The following is a 17,055-nucleotide window of genomic DNA, read 5'->3' on the forward strand; positions in this document are numbered from 1 at the left end:
CTTTCCTCTAGCGAGTGGATCAGAATGGCAACTCAGCTTTCCCAATTTAATTTTTCAATTTCCAGTCTTTAAAGTCAATTTTGGGTGATGGCAAGGGGAGTTTCCTTCTCCCCATTCACCTTTTTTTCACCTTCCATCCAGACACTTTTCTTCTCTGGGGAAAATGTTTATTAAAATAAACAAACAAACATTTCCCCAGGTAGGATTGTACCCTAAACAGATCACCTGCAGATCTCTTTTTCTGTATTTGCTGCCCTTGCTCTCAGTGTGGTAGAACCAGCCATATCTGCCAAGATATCCTCTCAGGAATTACAGAAAAAGATCTCTGCAGTAATTGCTTCCAGCTCTGCAGATCCTCAGTCAGCCATAGTAAAGAGGCTTAGGATATGTCTACACTTCAATATAAGCTCAGGGTTAGTGAGACTCAAGGCAGCTGACCCTACACCAAGGGGGGGGCGGATTACTTCTGTTTCCCTGGAGTTGATTGAAGATTCTTGGGATAGAGAGGACAAAGAAAGATTATGGTAGTATAGGATACTTTTGGTGGACTCCCAGGGCCCGAGTGGGTGGGAGGCTGTATCTACACTGTAAAGCAATAGGGCTCAAAGCATGAGGGTCCTGGCTTGACTCTGGCTCAAGCCCTCCACCACTGCAGGGTCCTAGAACCTGAGATCTGAGTCCGAGTCTCAGAGAATTGTGTGTAGACGGAAGGGGGGTTGGACTCAAGCCTGAATCTAAGCTTGGTCTTATAGTTCAGTGTAGACATACTCTTAGAGTCTTGACAGCTTCCTGGGGGTCCTACATCCCCCTCCTACACACACTAACACTCCTCTGGAGACACTGTAGTAAAAGAGGGTCACTACTCTTCAACACCTGGGACACAACAGGAAAGGCTGTCTTCCCAGATCAGGGTTTTATCTGGGTAAGTCTAAATACCCTCCCTAGAGCCCCTGGCATAAGAGTTACTTGGCAAAGGGTCTGGTATCCTTTTCCTGAGAGGAATGGAATTTGGGAGAAGATTTGGACTCACTCAGGAATACCTTTTTTATTCAGCTGAGTGTCTGACAATAAGGGTCATAGGAGTGTAATGTCCTCTCCATGGATTAGCAGCAACCAAGATGAGGAATTGATCCTAAAATGGAATTCACTATGAAAGTGAGTCCGTACATGAAAAATTGTGTCCATATATGAGAGAACTGTCAAGAAACAGTTAAATTTAGCTCCAGTACACATAGGTTCTTACGTAGTTTACTTTAGACCATTATTACACAGAAAATTTAGCACATTACATTTTGCTTTTATTAACCTGCCTTTTCCAGGTAGAGTAGATTATTTTATAGATATAAATATTTAAAGTGATCTACAGTGTATTAAACAGAGTGATATGTTGTAAAGTAGGTTTTTTGATTAAAAATTGGTTTATTATGTAGACTGCACTTTGAAGGTCACTTTTGTAGAGCAATCAGAGTATAAAAGCGTTATACATTCATTAACGTTAGAAAAATTAAGGTCATATCTTAACTTTAAGTTGTTTGTTTTGTAGGAACGAGTTAAGTCCGTATTTCATGCCAAAGAGTTTGGAAAAATAATTAATTTTAGGACTCCAGAAGATGCCAAGGTAAATACAAGCAACTGCTATTTAAATTATAGTAATACAGTACTATACTTTTGTTAAAAAGCCTGACTTCATAGGAGCATTGACATGGTAAGGAAGAAATGTTCCATACTTAGTGTTTATTGAGGGAAACGACCCTGAGGACTGCAGGTTCAGCGTCTCTGTTTTCTCAGGGCAGATGATTAAATAATGTGACATTTCCCCCATGAATAGGTTACGGTGCTCATAGCTTAAATAGTTGATGTCTTAGTGGACGGGGTAGAAAATTTGTAGTTGCATTTTTTTTAATTTATTGTGCAGTGAATTACAGTATTTCAGAACACACAATAAAAAACTCCTCTACACATCGTTACACACAATTACTTATAGTTGTTTTTACAGTAAACTTTTTTGGGGAACACATTTGTAATGAAGCTGCTTTATTTGGTCAGAATCCAATAATTCTACATGGCTACTAAACAAACAGAGACCAACAATAAACTAGTTAGTATTTACTTTTCAAAAATGCACAGATCTAATGCAAAATATCTCCTTGTTTAGGCCCATGTAAGACTTTATTTTCTGTAAGATTATTGATTTGACTGTGTGAGTAGTAAGCAACGAGTAATATAGTAGAGCCAGTTAAAATACTGGGTTTCAGTGTATTAGTCTTTCACTGATAGAAATCAAAATGCAGTGTAGCTTTGGTGAAAAGTGAAGATGAGACTGGAGGATGCATCCCAGTCCCTAGAGGGCATTTATTTGCATCACAGAACCATTCTACTAGTTTGGTTTAAATAGCAAGCCACACGTGGAAGAGAAGGTTTGCAGGTCAGATTTGAACTACTGGTAAGCTGCCAAATCCATGTGGAGGAAACTTGCACAACTTCTCTATCTGGTTCTGGTCAGTGTGATTCATTCCTATCTTCCTGAACCGCAGATTCATCTTTTAGTGCCTCTGCGTATTCGCAGTTGTGAGATAGGGTGCTCCTAATGTCGAGTTGTAAAACTACCTTAAAAAGCCATGTTCATTGAGTGCATGTGTGATCTCACATGAGCTTGTTGTCATCACTATGTGTGTGTGCCTTAATTCTTTTGCTCCCACCACAGACAGTGAACAGAACTAATTTTCATATCCCTAAGCTAGGTCTTCTCTCAGTCTAGCTTATTATTTTTCTCATGGTTAGTTTGTGTAGAGTAGTATACAGTGTTTCTCAAATGCATCCACCAGGGGCTTTTCTTGTGGCCACAGCCTCCTGGGTGGTGATTGGGGTCAGAGGGGTAAAGCAGCAGCCTCTCCCCCAAGGCTGCCAGCAGGGGTCATGCCCTGCCCCTCTGCAGGGACACAAATGCTGGAGTGGATGACCTGGGGTGGTGAGCGGCAAGCTCCAGGCGCGTGGCTTAGGTCTCCATCTCCGTCCCGCGGTCCATTCCCGGGTGCAGGGCGCAAGCAATAGGCTTCAGCCCCTGCTACCTCCTGCAGTCCCCCATTCATTCCTCCTATCGCCCCTGGCCCCGTTGCCTCCCTACCCACCTCCCCATCCAGGGCTTACTTGTCCTCTGGCTTGCCGGGGCTGAGTAAGTCTGCTAAGAAAAGTGATAGTTGTGTGTTTGTTAATATCACTTTTCACAGCAGACTTAGTAGCTAGCTGGGAGGCTGTACAAAGTGATATTAATATACAAGCATCACTTTTCACAGCAGCAGCAGACTTACTAGCCAGAAAGTCTTAAAAAAAAAAGGCAACCAAAAAAGCAAAAGAAACAACAAAAGACAAGAACATGCAGAACACCTTCTTTGTGTTTCAATTCTGTTTAGGTCCAGTAAAGAATAGAGACAACTGTACATTATTTTTATTGTTGAGTCTGCAAAAAAAAAACAAAAAAAACCACCTACATAAATAAATGACAATTACTTGGATATGTCTATGTGCATATTCATTTGTTTTTTCCTAAAGTTAATTAAATATTTTAGGAAAAATTGTCAGAGCGGCCACCAGCAAGAGTTGGTGGCCATACTCTGAGGCCACCAAAAGCATTGTTGTCAGAACCCTGTAGCTTGCTCTTGTTCCCTCATGGGGACCATGAGTGAGTCCCGAGCCCTGTAAGGGTTTCAAGAGGTTTGCTTCCTTTCCTGCCTGATTATCATACCAGAGACTGAGGCCCATGTCCAGTGCCTTCTATGTCTTGGTAACTTTGTGTGTAGTTTGTTGCACCTTCGTTCCCCAAACTAGAAGGGAGAGATGCTTGGGGCTCCAGGCTCAGCTGGCTTCTCAATTCCTACAGCCTTCAAGGGGCTAGGTACTGAGCCTCTGCACTGAGGTGCTCTTACACAGGGCTCAAGATGCATTGTGCTGCTCCAGCCTCAGCACCACCTTCTGTCTTAGGCCCAAGACAGATCTTAGGCCTTATATTGGGAGTAATCCCTTACTTGGCACCGCCAGCACTGGCTAAATCAAAAACAATACCACAGACCAAACTGGCACTGCTAATTAAGTCCTCAGTGGCCTTCGCAAAACACAGAAAGCAGCGATTTCTGTGTGTACTCCTCATTTGGCACCAATGCCCTCAGAACCAACTTCAGAGCTATCCTCTGGTGACGATGCCTCTGCCTTGGCATCACAAGTCAATGCAGGTATCTGTTAGGGTAAAACAAAGGAGAAGAGGAAACATCTTGTCACGAGAGAGGTTAAAAACAACAGAAAAAGGAAATGCCAGCCCTCTTCTTCCTTGTACTCTCCAACCCATGAGGGCCTCTGAGACACAGAAATGGCACCACGGTCACCTTTTCTCCCCACTCCTCCAGAGCCACACATCGTGGCATCAACCAACTTGGACTTCTCACCAGTTCAGATCCTGATAACACTTTTGAAGTCTCCATGCCTGCCTGGGATCCACCACTGAAGTTACTCACTATCCCACCTCATGCATTTCTGCTGCTTGGCTCTGTGCCTGCACCAACTTCTCCAAATTTCACCTGAAACCGCTTCAGGGTATCTTTGACCCCATTCAAAGATGAGTCTATAGGGTCTTCTGACTCTGCCTTGAGACTCTGGTCATCTTCTCACCTCAGATCCAGATGTCATGTTACCCTATATAAAGAACTCCATGAAAGCCCTCTGAAGACTACAAGGCCAGCTCCAGTGTACCCTCCCAAGCACCTGTACCTCACCCAACACCAATACAGCCTTCCTTGCTGTCACATACTGACACCAGATCCCTCAGTTCTGTAAGATCTCCCTATATTTGATGAGACTTCTTCATGAGAACCATAAAAGTTCCCTTTGGAGGAACAGACAGATGATACCTGATCAGAAGATCAGGTGGCTGCATTGGTTTAACCTTCTGACAGAGACCATTTCAGGAATGATTGAGGAGAATGGCAAATACTCTTCTGCCGGAAACAATGATGTCAGATCCCCTGCTTCGGATACATAATTTTTCAGTGATGAGGCCCTTGAGAACATCCATGGGCCACTAAGGCTGCTGCCTGCTCCCTGAAATTTACACCTGTCTTTTCCTTGAGTTAGATGAAGTCTTCCTACCCAGCATTATGTCTCAAAGTCAGGCTCTTTCACAACACCAAGGGATGCAGTCCCAGAGGCAATATCAGCCATCTCCTAAACCTATTGGTAACTGACTTCTGCAGTATAGGAGCAGTATTCCTCAATGCATGTCCTTGCAGCCCTCCACACTGGCTTCTAAACAGCAGTTTTGATAGTGTGGGTTGAAAGCTGCACATGAAGTCACATAGACTTAAACAAGAATAGAGCTGGCCAGGAGTTTTCCAAAGAAATATTTTTTCATCAGGAAATGTTGATTCGTTGAAAACAAAATTTAGAGAGGATTTCAACAGGTCTCTTCATTTGAAAACCATTTTGGAAAAAAGTTTCAGAACATCCCATTTTGACATTTTTATAACAAATTCTCATTTTTTATTCAAAAGGACTTCATTTTGAAATTGTAGTTAATTTACCCTGAAAAGTTACAAAAATCTAAATGAAACATTTCAAAATTATTGAAACATTTTGGTCTGATCTGACTTTTCATACTGTTTTGGGATGGGGAAAAAATGTGACATCTCAACTTTGCAGGACGGAAAAACTGCCCTACCCTACATATGAACATTCAAGTTCAAGATGCTCACTCTAGGTGACATTATTCCTCTCTAATCACTTTGAGCAGAACAAACATACTAATAGCCCTAGAGTGGCCTCCTCAGCACTGATATCCAGATCTCCTATAGCTGCCTTTGTTTCCAGACCGGCTGTCTCAAAAGTAAGGGAGGATTCTTCACCCCAACTCAGAGACACTCCACCTCGCAATGTGGAGGACAATCTGCTGTCTAATGTGTTACATCTTACTTGGGGAAGCAGTACCATCTGCTTTAAAGACCCACTTCATGAAAGCCACCACACCAACAGTCCCTTAGGCAAGTTCCCCTAAGATAGATATACAAAGCAGAAACTTAGAGGTTCAGTGCAGACTTGTACCAGACACTACTCACTAGATCTAGTATCACAGTCTGATGCCCAGTTTGGGATATGAGACAGTGCTACAGTTCATATTTATCTTAGAAATCCTTGCTTACTATCCTCCAGATGAGGCACTGCTTGTAAACTCCCACAAGTGGGAGTACACAGAATCCCTTTAAGAAAGAGAAGTTACTTGCGAGTAACTGTTCTTCTTTGGGAGTTGCCTTTGTGAATTCATGTTACCCCCTCCCCCCCTCCTCCACCACTACCTCTACCTTAGAGTTCTATATAACATCAGGACTCTGTGGTTAGGGAGAAGAAACTGAGGCGGGTGTGTGTGTGCACATTCCCCTATATACAGTAGGAGAGAGAGACATCACTTCCACACAAGGTTTCTTGTGTGTCTCCCCAGCAGACATTGCAGCTCTGTGCTAGGGCATCAGATTCCACAAGTATGAATGCACAGAGGCAATTCCTAAAGAACAACAGTTACTGGTAACCTCTTTCACACACACAATTAAATTAACGAGAATTTTGTTTGTTCATTTCTTTTCTAATATCCTCCATTGGAGCTATTTCTCAATACTTGCCAATCTAAAATTAAGTAAAACAGTCTAGATCTTCCTAGCCCATCAGTCTGATCACGTCACCTACTGACTTTAATCTCTCTTTTCATCTTCTCTATTGCATTAAATTTAAAATACTTAGTCTCACCTTTAAGGACCTACATAATGGTAATAACTAGCGCTTAAATAGTACTTTTCATCAGTGGATCTAAAAGCACTTTACAAAAGAGGCCAGTATGGCGCGACTGTTGCTGGAATGCTATGTCCACAATTCATGAAGGATGTTGAAAAATTGGAGAGGGTTCAGAGAAGAGCCATGAGAAATGATTAAAGGATTAGAAAACTTGCCTTACAGCGATAAACTCAAGGAGCTCAATCTATTTAGGTAAAAAGGGGATGGTTAAGTTACCTATATGGGGAACACATATTTAATAAATGGGTTCTTCATAACATAGAACTGTGTAGGGACTGGAAGTTGAAGCTAGCCAAATTCAGACTGGAAAAAAGTTTAACAGTGAGAGTAGTTAACCATTGGAACCAGTTACCCAGGATCATGGTGGATTCTCCATCAATGATCATTTTTAAATCAAGACTGGATGTTTTTCAAAAATATAGGCTTAGGAATTATTTTGGGGAAGTTCTATGGACCATGTCATACAGGAAGTCAGACTAGATGATCACAATGGTGCCTTATGGCCTTGGAATTTGAGTGTCCTCAGTTTACAGATGGGGAAACTGAGGCACAGAGCAGCACATAACTCCAGTCCCATTTATTTATCGAACCTGGGCTCTTATCAGCCTTGATACACTGTTTGTTTTTCTTCCAGGAGACTTTATCTCCTTTTTTTCATACTCCTCGTGATACAGGGAATGCCTTTCCCACTCCGATCTGCTGTGCCAATATCCTCTTATTTAAATCCCTTCTGAAAACTAATTTCTCCACACTGTGTTCATTGACTTACTAGTATATTTATTTTCCTAATTTTAAATACATTTAAAAAGAAAACGCTTATCAGAACCAACAACATGTTTGTGCCTAAACTGACTAACAATATGATAATATTGCAGCAAGACTCAGTTTTGCTGGTTCCACCCTCTGCCAACTCTTTGTCATCTTCATTCTTTTTGTCACCTCTAAAATTTAATTATAATTGTTTAGTGACAGGGACCATGTCGTTCTCTGTTCTGTGACTTGCCTAGAATGCTTGGATAATATAAATGAATAATAATGTCTCTCCAGGATATATGCAACACAGTGGTAATTATTACTTTTCTAAAATGTTATTGTTCATATATGGCACCCGGACGCAGAAGCCAAAAACTGGACTGTCCAGACTGGTGGCAACCCTAACTGCAGATTAAGTAATTGGAATTTTAGCCTAGCCAGATGTCTTAGCAGTAGTCCCATATGTTGTCATGTGGGAGATTGGAATTTGAACTTCAAAAGACAGTATAAAGACAGGAAAGGCAGAGAAATACTATTGTAGATTATGAACTTTGCATAATGTTAAGATTTGATTAGGACCAGGTATTAAATGGTGACATGTCTGGCCATCCCAGCCAAATTTTTTACTGCATGGCACACTTTTTACTAAAGGAACTTTTTTTTTCTCTTAACTCCCACAGTGGATCCTTTCTAAACTGGAAGAAGTGAGAGAGAGTCATCCAAAGTTGTAATCACTGGAGAAGCTCCAAGACACAGAGAACATGGAATGCACAGTTCTGGCTATTGCATTTTAGTTGCTGTTTAACATGTGAAACTGTTTGATTATCAGCAAAAAAAAAAAAAAAAAAAGAGAGTTTGTAATAGCTTCATTCTGCCTGTATAATATATAATCATAATCAAATTTTAATTGAGTAATCAGTCAGGTAAAATAGTCTGGTGATAAAAAAAAATTCCTACCAACTTTTGGCTTGCCGGGTTTTTTACTTATGAAATTATAGACACCTAAATCTAGATACCTGATTCCTTACAAATACAGTATAAACAAGCAGTTGTCTTATGTCTGATTCTTTCACGTCTGCTACAGAAACTGAGCTTGAGAATAATCTGTGTGATTTTAGATGGAGCACATCTTGAGGTGGTGATCAATACTCAAACTCTAGTTCTCCCATCAGTTTTCACATAGGTGTCAGCCACTATGTTATATTGAAATTCAAATGAACTCATCAGAGGTCAGGCAGACTTACTCCTACGGCTTGAAGAAAATTGAGAATGACTGCTGACCAGAAATGTCTAACTCAGATATTTAATCTTAGAGGGGCTTTTTATTGATAAATGTCATGGAATTATTTCCTTTATTTTTTTATATAAATGAACAGTTCATGATAAACTTAAAATATAGTAATATCACTTTTAGTAAATTCTTTTATATGCCACTCAGATTTAGCAAAAGCTTCAGATCCCCATGACACACACATTGGTATTCATAAAAAAGAACAGGTCAGTTTACCAAAGGAAGTGATAATCTGGGGAGAGGAGAAACAGATAAATCTTTGGAATTATGCTGTGAGTAGTCGGACCTTATTTTAACTATGTGAGTGGAGTTGGAATACTTGCATAATGAAGTATATCCTGAGGTTTAAGAGTACTGTTCAATGCAAGAGTATTCCTAGGGTTACATAGTATTGCATGCAAAACAAACTAATAAATTTTAGAAGACTGCTGAATTAATCAAATTTTATATAAAAATCATGTTCATATTAAAATAATTTAACAAAAGTAATATTGACTTAATTCACATTTGCCTTTACTCACCTAATGAAATGATTTTTTAAAAAAAGTTTAATATCCAATTGGAATAAATGTAAGAGGCAGCTGGACTTCAATAAAGAAAAGCCTGCTGTGATGTCATATTGGGTTTTTTTTCAATTTGCTGTTATGATGTGTGGATAGTAATATATGAGGATGACTTGAAAAATAAAATCTATAGATTAGTGGACATAAAAGGTGAAGGGGAACTGCAGAGTGGTATTTGAACATATTGTCTACTCCAGATTTTGAAGACTATGGAAGGTCTGATGCATGTAGTATCTGCTGCCAAGATGTTATTTCCAAACCACAGTTTGGAATGTGCATAGTTAGGGAATTTAATCCTCCTGAAATTGCTGGTGCTGTTTGAACTATCCAAAATGTTGCTTTGTTGTAAAAGCTAAAGTAAATGGCTTGCCAAACTACAATTCATTTCATGTATACCAAGTCTTTCCTGCTGTGGTGTTTAACCTTTCAGCTGGTTACAAAATATATTGTAATATTATTGTAATTTCCCCCAGAACATTTTATTCTTTGCTATATTGAATGTAAATTGAATCAAAAGAATATAAACAAGTTCCAAACTATGACAATGATTGTGTGTTACTCCTCTCATGTATATCTTTTGTAGTACAGAAAACATGAAACATGCACCATGAATATTTATTCAAGTTACATTCACACCAAAATAATAGTGAATATATTGCCTTGTTTGATTGTTGGTAATGTCTTTAGCTGAATACCAGATAATACAAACTTTCTCAATCCCTGCTTTTTACCACTACTTCTTCTAAACTTATACAATACAACTGGATCAAGAGCCTTATCATGATCCTCTCTTGAATACCATTTCATTCTTTCTTCCTATATTTGCTACAAATCCGCTCCTTGAATTTCTGCTTTTGGCCTCTCTCACAACTCATGTCGTCTTTGTACATACTCATTTGTATAGCCTTTTTGTTCTCTTATTTTGAAATCATTCCTCTCTGTTTGGAGCTTTGTTTTGTTTGATGGGTTTGATTATCACCAACTTTTATTTTCCTGATGGTACCCTGCCAATAAAATAATGTGCAAATCCTGTCTTCATCCTGATCACCTAAGTCCCTAGAGTACTTCAAAATTTTCTCTATTTCAAATGCCCAGTTCTTAAACTTGATCTTCAAAGACTATGTATAGCTGTGCTCAAGCTCCTGTTTTAATGAATTGTAGTTTTTTCCATTCTTTGTGCTATATTTCTCTAAATTATAAACTATTTTGATATTATAAACCAGCAAAGATCCTTACTCAGAGAGCTTAAAAGAACCCGGAAAGAGTGTCAATGCCATCATATTCCAGAAAAAATGCATTTGTAGACTTTCTCCTGCTTTCCCAGTTTCCAGGATCCTATCTTGCCCTGGTTTTCTCGGGCTCCTCCCTTGACCAACAGGCTGCATATTCCCCCTATATCATCCTTTCTTCTAGACTCCTATTACTGCACCTTGCTACCAGTCTTTATTGCATTGCTACACTTCAGCCATTCTGTATTCAGTGGAAAAGAATATATTAATTTTAACAACAAATTTTATTAAATTTAACTTATTTTAATGTCTGCATTTTGATTTTGTCTATTGTAGTGTTAAAATAGTAGTTAAGTATACTATAAACATTTATTGAAGCACATTATCATCTTTCCTGTATGAACATAAATTTTCTTCTTTTGAGAAAATAGCTAGTTTGAGGTCTCAGAAAAAGCACTGTATGTTTTTTAACTTGATTCAAAATAATAGTATTAGTAATAATCAAACAAACCAAAATACGGAATTAAGAGCAACAAATTTGATAGTTTTTTTTTAAATAGTAATGTTGTGTCCAAATGACTAAGCCCTATAAAAAGTGGGGTACTGTAGTCGTAAAATATGCAAGAGACATTATTGAAATATATTTATAAGTCAAAAGATCCAACGTCCATTCTACACAACCATGGTATTGCATACAATTAAGGGCTCTATAAAGTCTTTTCCAGGCCTTAAGGTTAAAAAATATATTAAAAAATGTTAATATAGCTTGGAATGTTTTCCTCCTAAGTTATATAGTTTAATGATTTCCATTTTCACTAGTCTTGTGGATTTTGTTATCATGATTGAGGAGAATTGCACCACTTTGTAAGTGTTACCACACAGAACCTTTAGGCTATAAGCAACTAAAGCCAAATTATCTGTCTGGATATACAAACACAACTCCAGTTATCTTCAAAGAGAGTTGTTTGCACCTGAGAGTGGCATGCAGTCCTGAGTTTTAAGTTTTCCTTGATAAAAAGTTGAGATTTATAACTGGATTTTTTTATTAAAACTATACAATATGTATACAATATGCATTCATGATACATATAGTCTCTCTCCCTCTAAATGAATCAGGAATCAGATGTGAGATTTAAAAGTTGCCGTAAGTCCTGGAAAAAGAACTTTTTAAAATTCCTTTTCTTATTTTCTGATATTTTTATAAAAATAATAGTAGTAGCTTATGCTTCTTTGTAACCTTTCATAAGAAACATACGTATATTAATTAGCGCTGGTTAGCAGTTCAAAATTTTCTATTTCCACATCTGAGCAGTACTTTGCGGTTCTATCTGGTCTTTGTTTCTCTTACATGAACTCTCTTAGCCCATGTGTCTATGAAAATAGTAAATTAAGTGTTACACTCTGGTCCATCCAAGTTCTTGAGCTTGAACTGTAAACATGCAGTTTTCCTAAGAAATTAGTCCGCTAATGTTAAATGATGATTTTTATAAATACAATGTTCACATATCTTTGTATGATTGCTAAATCTTGTATAGTTTGCAACCTGACAATATAATCACACAATGCAAATATTTATGCCTGCTATAGATAAATACATTTATTACAAATTTTAACTTTAAAACCTGTATGTTTGTTTCTTTGTATGGTGTTAGTTTAGAGGAAACCATAGTATATTTTTAAACAGCCTGGAATGTTTCTCTTTCTTGTTGCTTTGAATTTGAGCTCCAGAAAATGATGATTATTTTTCATTAATTATTGATTTATATATAATGATACCACCATCGCACAAAGAAGAGAAAGTGAGTCTGTTGTATTGTATTTTCAGCAAGCAACCAATAAGTCCATAATTAAACATATTTTCCAGTGATAAATTACATTTTTCTAGTTTCTCAATGTGTGTTGGTTAATTCTTATTAAAGGTTTGACTTTTCCTATTATCCAGGACAGTTCAATTCTATAAGAAAATATCCCAGATGTCTCACCCATCTAGCAAACCACTGAAAAATCTGTCTCCAGGGGATCAACAGAATGCAGTGATTCACCATTTTCATTTTTAAACATCTCTGATGTTTTTTCGTAAATAGGGAGACCCTCTTTTTACTTTACCTCATGTCTTCTCAGCATTTATCTTTGAGGCTATTTTTTTGAGGAAAATACTCATCAGGGACCATTCTCTGAAATGCTGCTCTCAAGCTTCTTTCTCTTCTCCTCAGTACAGGGTTTTCTTCTTTGAGTAGATGTAGCCGTGCATTCCACTTAGGTGTCTGCGCACCCAGTGCACCGGAGCTGGAGAAATTTGCCTATCAGTACCCATAGAGGAGCAGTGCTCATGCCTCATGGCTGTAGCCCCTCCTCTGGCTATTTGAGGCAGCACCACCCCAACCCTCCCTCAGTTCCTTCTTACCCCTCCCCTGTGTCTGGAGTTAGAGCTCTATGTGGTCTTAACCTAACAACCTCTCACTAGTGTAGTTTTGTGTTGTTGTATATAGTTAGTAGTACCTTTAGTTAGATTAGTGTTAGTTCTATTAGTTCAGTTTCCTTGGTGATGCCCTCACCATGGCTTAAACATTATCCTTCATGTGGGGGCGTGATCCCCAACAGTGGTTCCCATGTGCAGTGCTTGCTTTGTCTCAGCCAGGCCCATATGAAAGACTGTTGTGCGATCTGCAGATTGTTCACAAAACAGACCCAAGTGGCTCCAGACCTTCACGTGAAGCAGTGCCTGCTTTGGTACCAAGGCTCACATCAGGTCAAAGATTGCCTTTGGGTTCCAAAAGTGCTGCCGCTTCACATTCCAGAGCAGGCGCCTCTCCAAAGAAACAGAGGAGCCATTCTCTGGCAACTGCGCCAAGGAAAAGTACAGGGACTGTGGTCAGAGTTGGAGGCCTCACTCCATATCAATGCGCTGGAGTTTTGGGCCATATATAATGGCTGTCACACATTTTTGCGACTGTATCAGGGACTCATTGGTTCACATATTTACCGACAATACCACCACGATGTACTAGGTGAACAAACAAAGGGGAGCACACACCAGATTGCTCTGTCTAAAGGCGATCAGGCTGTGGCAGTTCTGCATCGAGGAGAACATTACTCTGATAGCCACTCACTTGCCCAGAGTTCGGAATCATCTCATGGACCATCTCAGCAGGTATTTTTCCCTGAATCACGAGTGGTCCCTGAAGGGAAATGTCCTTCTGGTCATCTTCACAACCTGGTCATCCCGACAATTGACCTGTTTGCTACAAGGGACAACAGGAAATGTCTGTTCTGCCCTCAAAGGGGGCTTAGTCCAGGCTCCCTGTCTGATGCTTTCCACCTCAGCTGGCAGTCACCTCCACTATATGCCTTTCCCGATACCAGTCATCCCTCTGGTCGTCATCAAACTCGAGGCAGATTGGGCCAAGCTCATTCTCATTGTCCCAGCGTGGCCAGACAGTGCTGGTTCTCCAGCCTTCTCATGCTGTCAATTCAGTCTCCCATCCCAACTTACTCAGAACCAAGGCCGCACCTTGCATCCTGCGCTCAGCTCCCTGCATCTTATGGTGTGGCTACTGCATGGTTGAACAAGGAGGGAAGAGTAGTGTTTGGTGGCTATCCAACTAGTCCTCCTTAACAGTGTTTTAAAAAAAAAAAAAAAACAACTCTGAGGATGGCCTATTCAGTGAATTGGAAACTATTTTCAGTGTGGTTATTAGTCCATTGAATCCAACCACCGCTGGCCTCTATCCCAGAACATTTTAGAGTACTTGTTGCACCTTCAGTTGTTGCGGCTTGCATTTAGTTCATTGAAAGTGAATCCGGCAGCAATATCTGCATTTAATCCCCCCATTCAGGGGGGGTCTGACTTCTCCAATGCCATGGGAGCAAGATTCTTAAAAGGACTTCTTCATCTATATCCTCCGCTCCCAGAGCCAGTTCCTCTGTCGGGCCTTAATGGGACATCTGTTCGAGCCACTGACATCTTGTCCCTTTCCATTTTTATGTCAGAAAACTGCATTTCTGGTAGTAATAACATCCTCAAGGAGAGTGTGAGAGTTGCAGGCTCTGATGGCAGAGCCTCCTTATATGCAATTCTCAAAAGAAAAAGTGACTTTATGACCACATCCAAATTTTTTTGTCTAGAGTGGTTTCTCAGTTTCATTTAAACCAGGTGTTATATTTACCATTGTTCTTTCCTAAGCCTCATTCGTCTCCTGAGGAGCAGCGTCGCCACATATTAGATGTCCGGCAATGTCTGACCTTTTATCTGGTCAGGACTGAACCTTTTAATGTTTTGCCTCATTCGTTTGTGTTATATGCAGATCATATAAAGGGTCAAGCACTCTCTTCAGAGACCATCTCGAAAAGGATAACATACTGCCTCAAGACTACATATGAAACAGCTTCGGCTAAGCCCCCTCGGTGGGTGTGAGCTCATTTTACAAGGGCACAATCAAAGTCCATAGCATTCCTCGTGGTGTTCCCGTATTGGACATTTGCAGTGCTACTACGTGGTTGTCGATGCATACATTCATGAACCATTATGCCATAACCCTATCTTCCAGGGCAGATGCAAGCTTTCATAAAATGGTTCTGCAGTCCTTGTTTAGGCAGACTCTGAGCCTCACCTCCTGGCAGAAGGGCCTAAATGACAGAAACAAGTGATCCCTTCTTCAGGATTTTGTTTTTTAAATATTAATATGAGAAAAATAAGAGGTTTAAACTTTTTCTTCATTGCTTTCTCACATTAGGAATGTGTTTGCGGGGTACAACCTGGATGAAGGGAGTGCATGGGGCTGTTTATGCTCAGACACAGGCATAAAAGGCTTCTATTTCCCAGGCAGCTGCACTGCCATTGGATTACAAGGTCATAAGGGAGAGACCTTTTTTTTTGTCTGCAAAATTCCAAATGACTTGAGAAAGCAGGTTGTCAGTGTTTCCTGGACCACAACTGCTCAAAATATTTCAAATTTTGAATTGTTTTGATGGAAAAACAGGCCAACATTTTTGTGACAACTTTTTCTGGTTTTAGACCAACTCTGTTTTAGACTCCCAGGACTATTTAGTGGACATTTCCCACAACTGGGGACAATTGCCCCACTGCCTGTTCCTGTGAGAGATGTCTCCAGCTCAGAGTGAGGACAGTCTGCTATGTCCTTTTTGAAAACAAAGGGGAAAAACGATGGTGTGTTAGAGTGCAAGAGCCCTCTCTTCAGATCAGCTGGTAATTGCTGTTGAGAAACTCACAAAAAAGTAAATAGGCTAAGCCAACTTCATGCGCACCCTTTGCATCCCAAAAAAATAAGTGTTATTACTTCTCTGCTAATAGTTCTTCTCCTGATGAGAGTGAGCTTTCTCATTCTGACCATGGCCAACCACAGTCAAATACTCAGAGGTTTTCTCCACCTGAATACTTTTGATACTATAACTTGCAAACCAGTGGTTACCCTCATATTCATAAAGACAAAATGGAAGAAGAATGTCAAAGAACTAAGGGGAAAATATCTTCCCACCAAAACAAATTTAGAAACCAGGTTCCTATTACACTTTTTCTACAAGAGCATCATAGTTTTAAATAAAAATGAAATTTTCTATGTTCCATAATCCAAAAGCATCTTGATTGTGTATACCAAAAGTTAACAACAGTAGTAGCTTCATTGGTAAAAAGATCTGGTTTTCCTCTTGGAGAGTGATGTATTTCCACAAGATTGTGTATATTGAAAAAAGAGGTACAGCAGGTAATGCAGGCATCATTAACTTCATACTTTGCCAGAGCATCATGTCGTGGTGTGACATCCTACAGGTGACCTACTTTTTCCACTTAGGCTTGGTCTACACTAACCCCCCAAATCGAACTAAGGTACGCAACTTCAGCTATGTGAATAACGTAGCTGAAGTTCGAAGTACCTTAGTTCGAACTTACCTCGGTCCACATGCGGCAGGCAGGCTCCCCCGTCGACTCCGCGGTACTCCTCTCGCCGAGCAGGAGTACCGCAGTCGACGGCGAGCACTTCCGGGTTCGACTTATCGCGTCCAGACAAGACGCGATAAGTCGAACCCAGAAGTTCGATTGCCAGCCGCCGAACTAGCGGCTGGGTATAGACGTACCCTTAGAGTGATTTTCTGTCCTTTATTTAAGTAAATCTACTTGGTGGCATAATTCAAAGCTCTTGCGTTGGTCTGGTGTGATTTATGGAAAGAGCATTTTGGGACAACATCAAGAATCCAAAGAAACTATATACCTGATCCTAAATCTATTATAGTTACAGGGCTATGTGACAAAACTCAAGAAAAGTCTTGTGCAACCAGACAATCAGATTAACAAACCTATATTTAGCAAATGATTCAGCCCAAGACAGTACCTTCTCAACTCACTCCCGCCCCACCCACCCACACCCACACCAACACAAAG

General features: G+C 39.9%; 1 protein-coding gene across 1 annotated transcript in view; it reads left to right on the plus strand.

Annotated features, from left to right (window-relative positions):
* The window catches only part of VPS13A (vacuolar protein sorting 13 homolog A), a 286,528-nt gene extending 278,143 nt beyond the window's left edge, over window positions 1–8,385 (plus strand). The window contains exons 71-72 of the mRNA XM_065406641.1: window positions 1,544–1,618; window positions 8,259–8,385. Coding sequence (XP_065262713.1) covers window positions 1,544–1,618; window positions 8,259–8,309 — 126 coding nt within the window. The 3' untranslated portion in view covers window positions 8,310–8,385. The remainder of the gene's footprint in view (window positions 1–1,543; window positions 1,619–8,258) is intronic.
* Window positions 8,386–17,055: the final 8,670 nt, after the last annotated feature.

The sequence above is a fragment of the Emys orbicularis genome, chromosome 6 (genome assembly GCF_028017835.1).
Source record: "Emys orbicularis isolate rEmyOrb1 chromosome 6, rEmyOrb1.hap1, whole genome shotgun sequence".
Taxonomy (NCBI): domain Eukaryota; kingdom Metazoa; phylum Chordata; order Testudines; family Emydidae; genus Emys; species Emys orbicularis.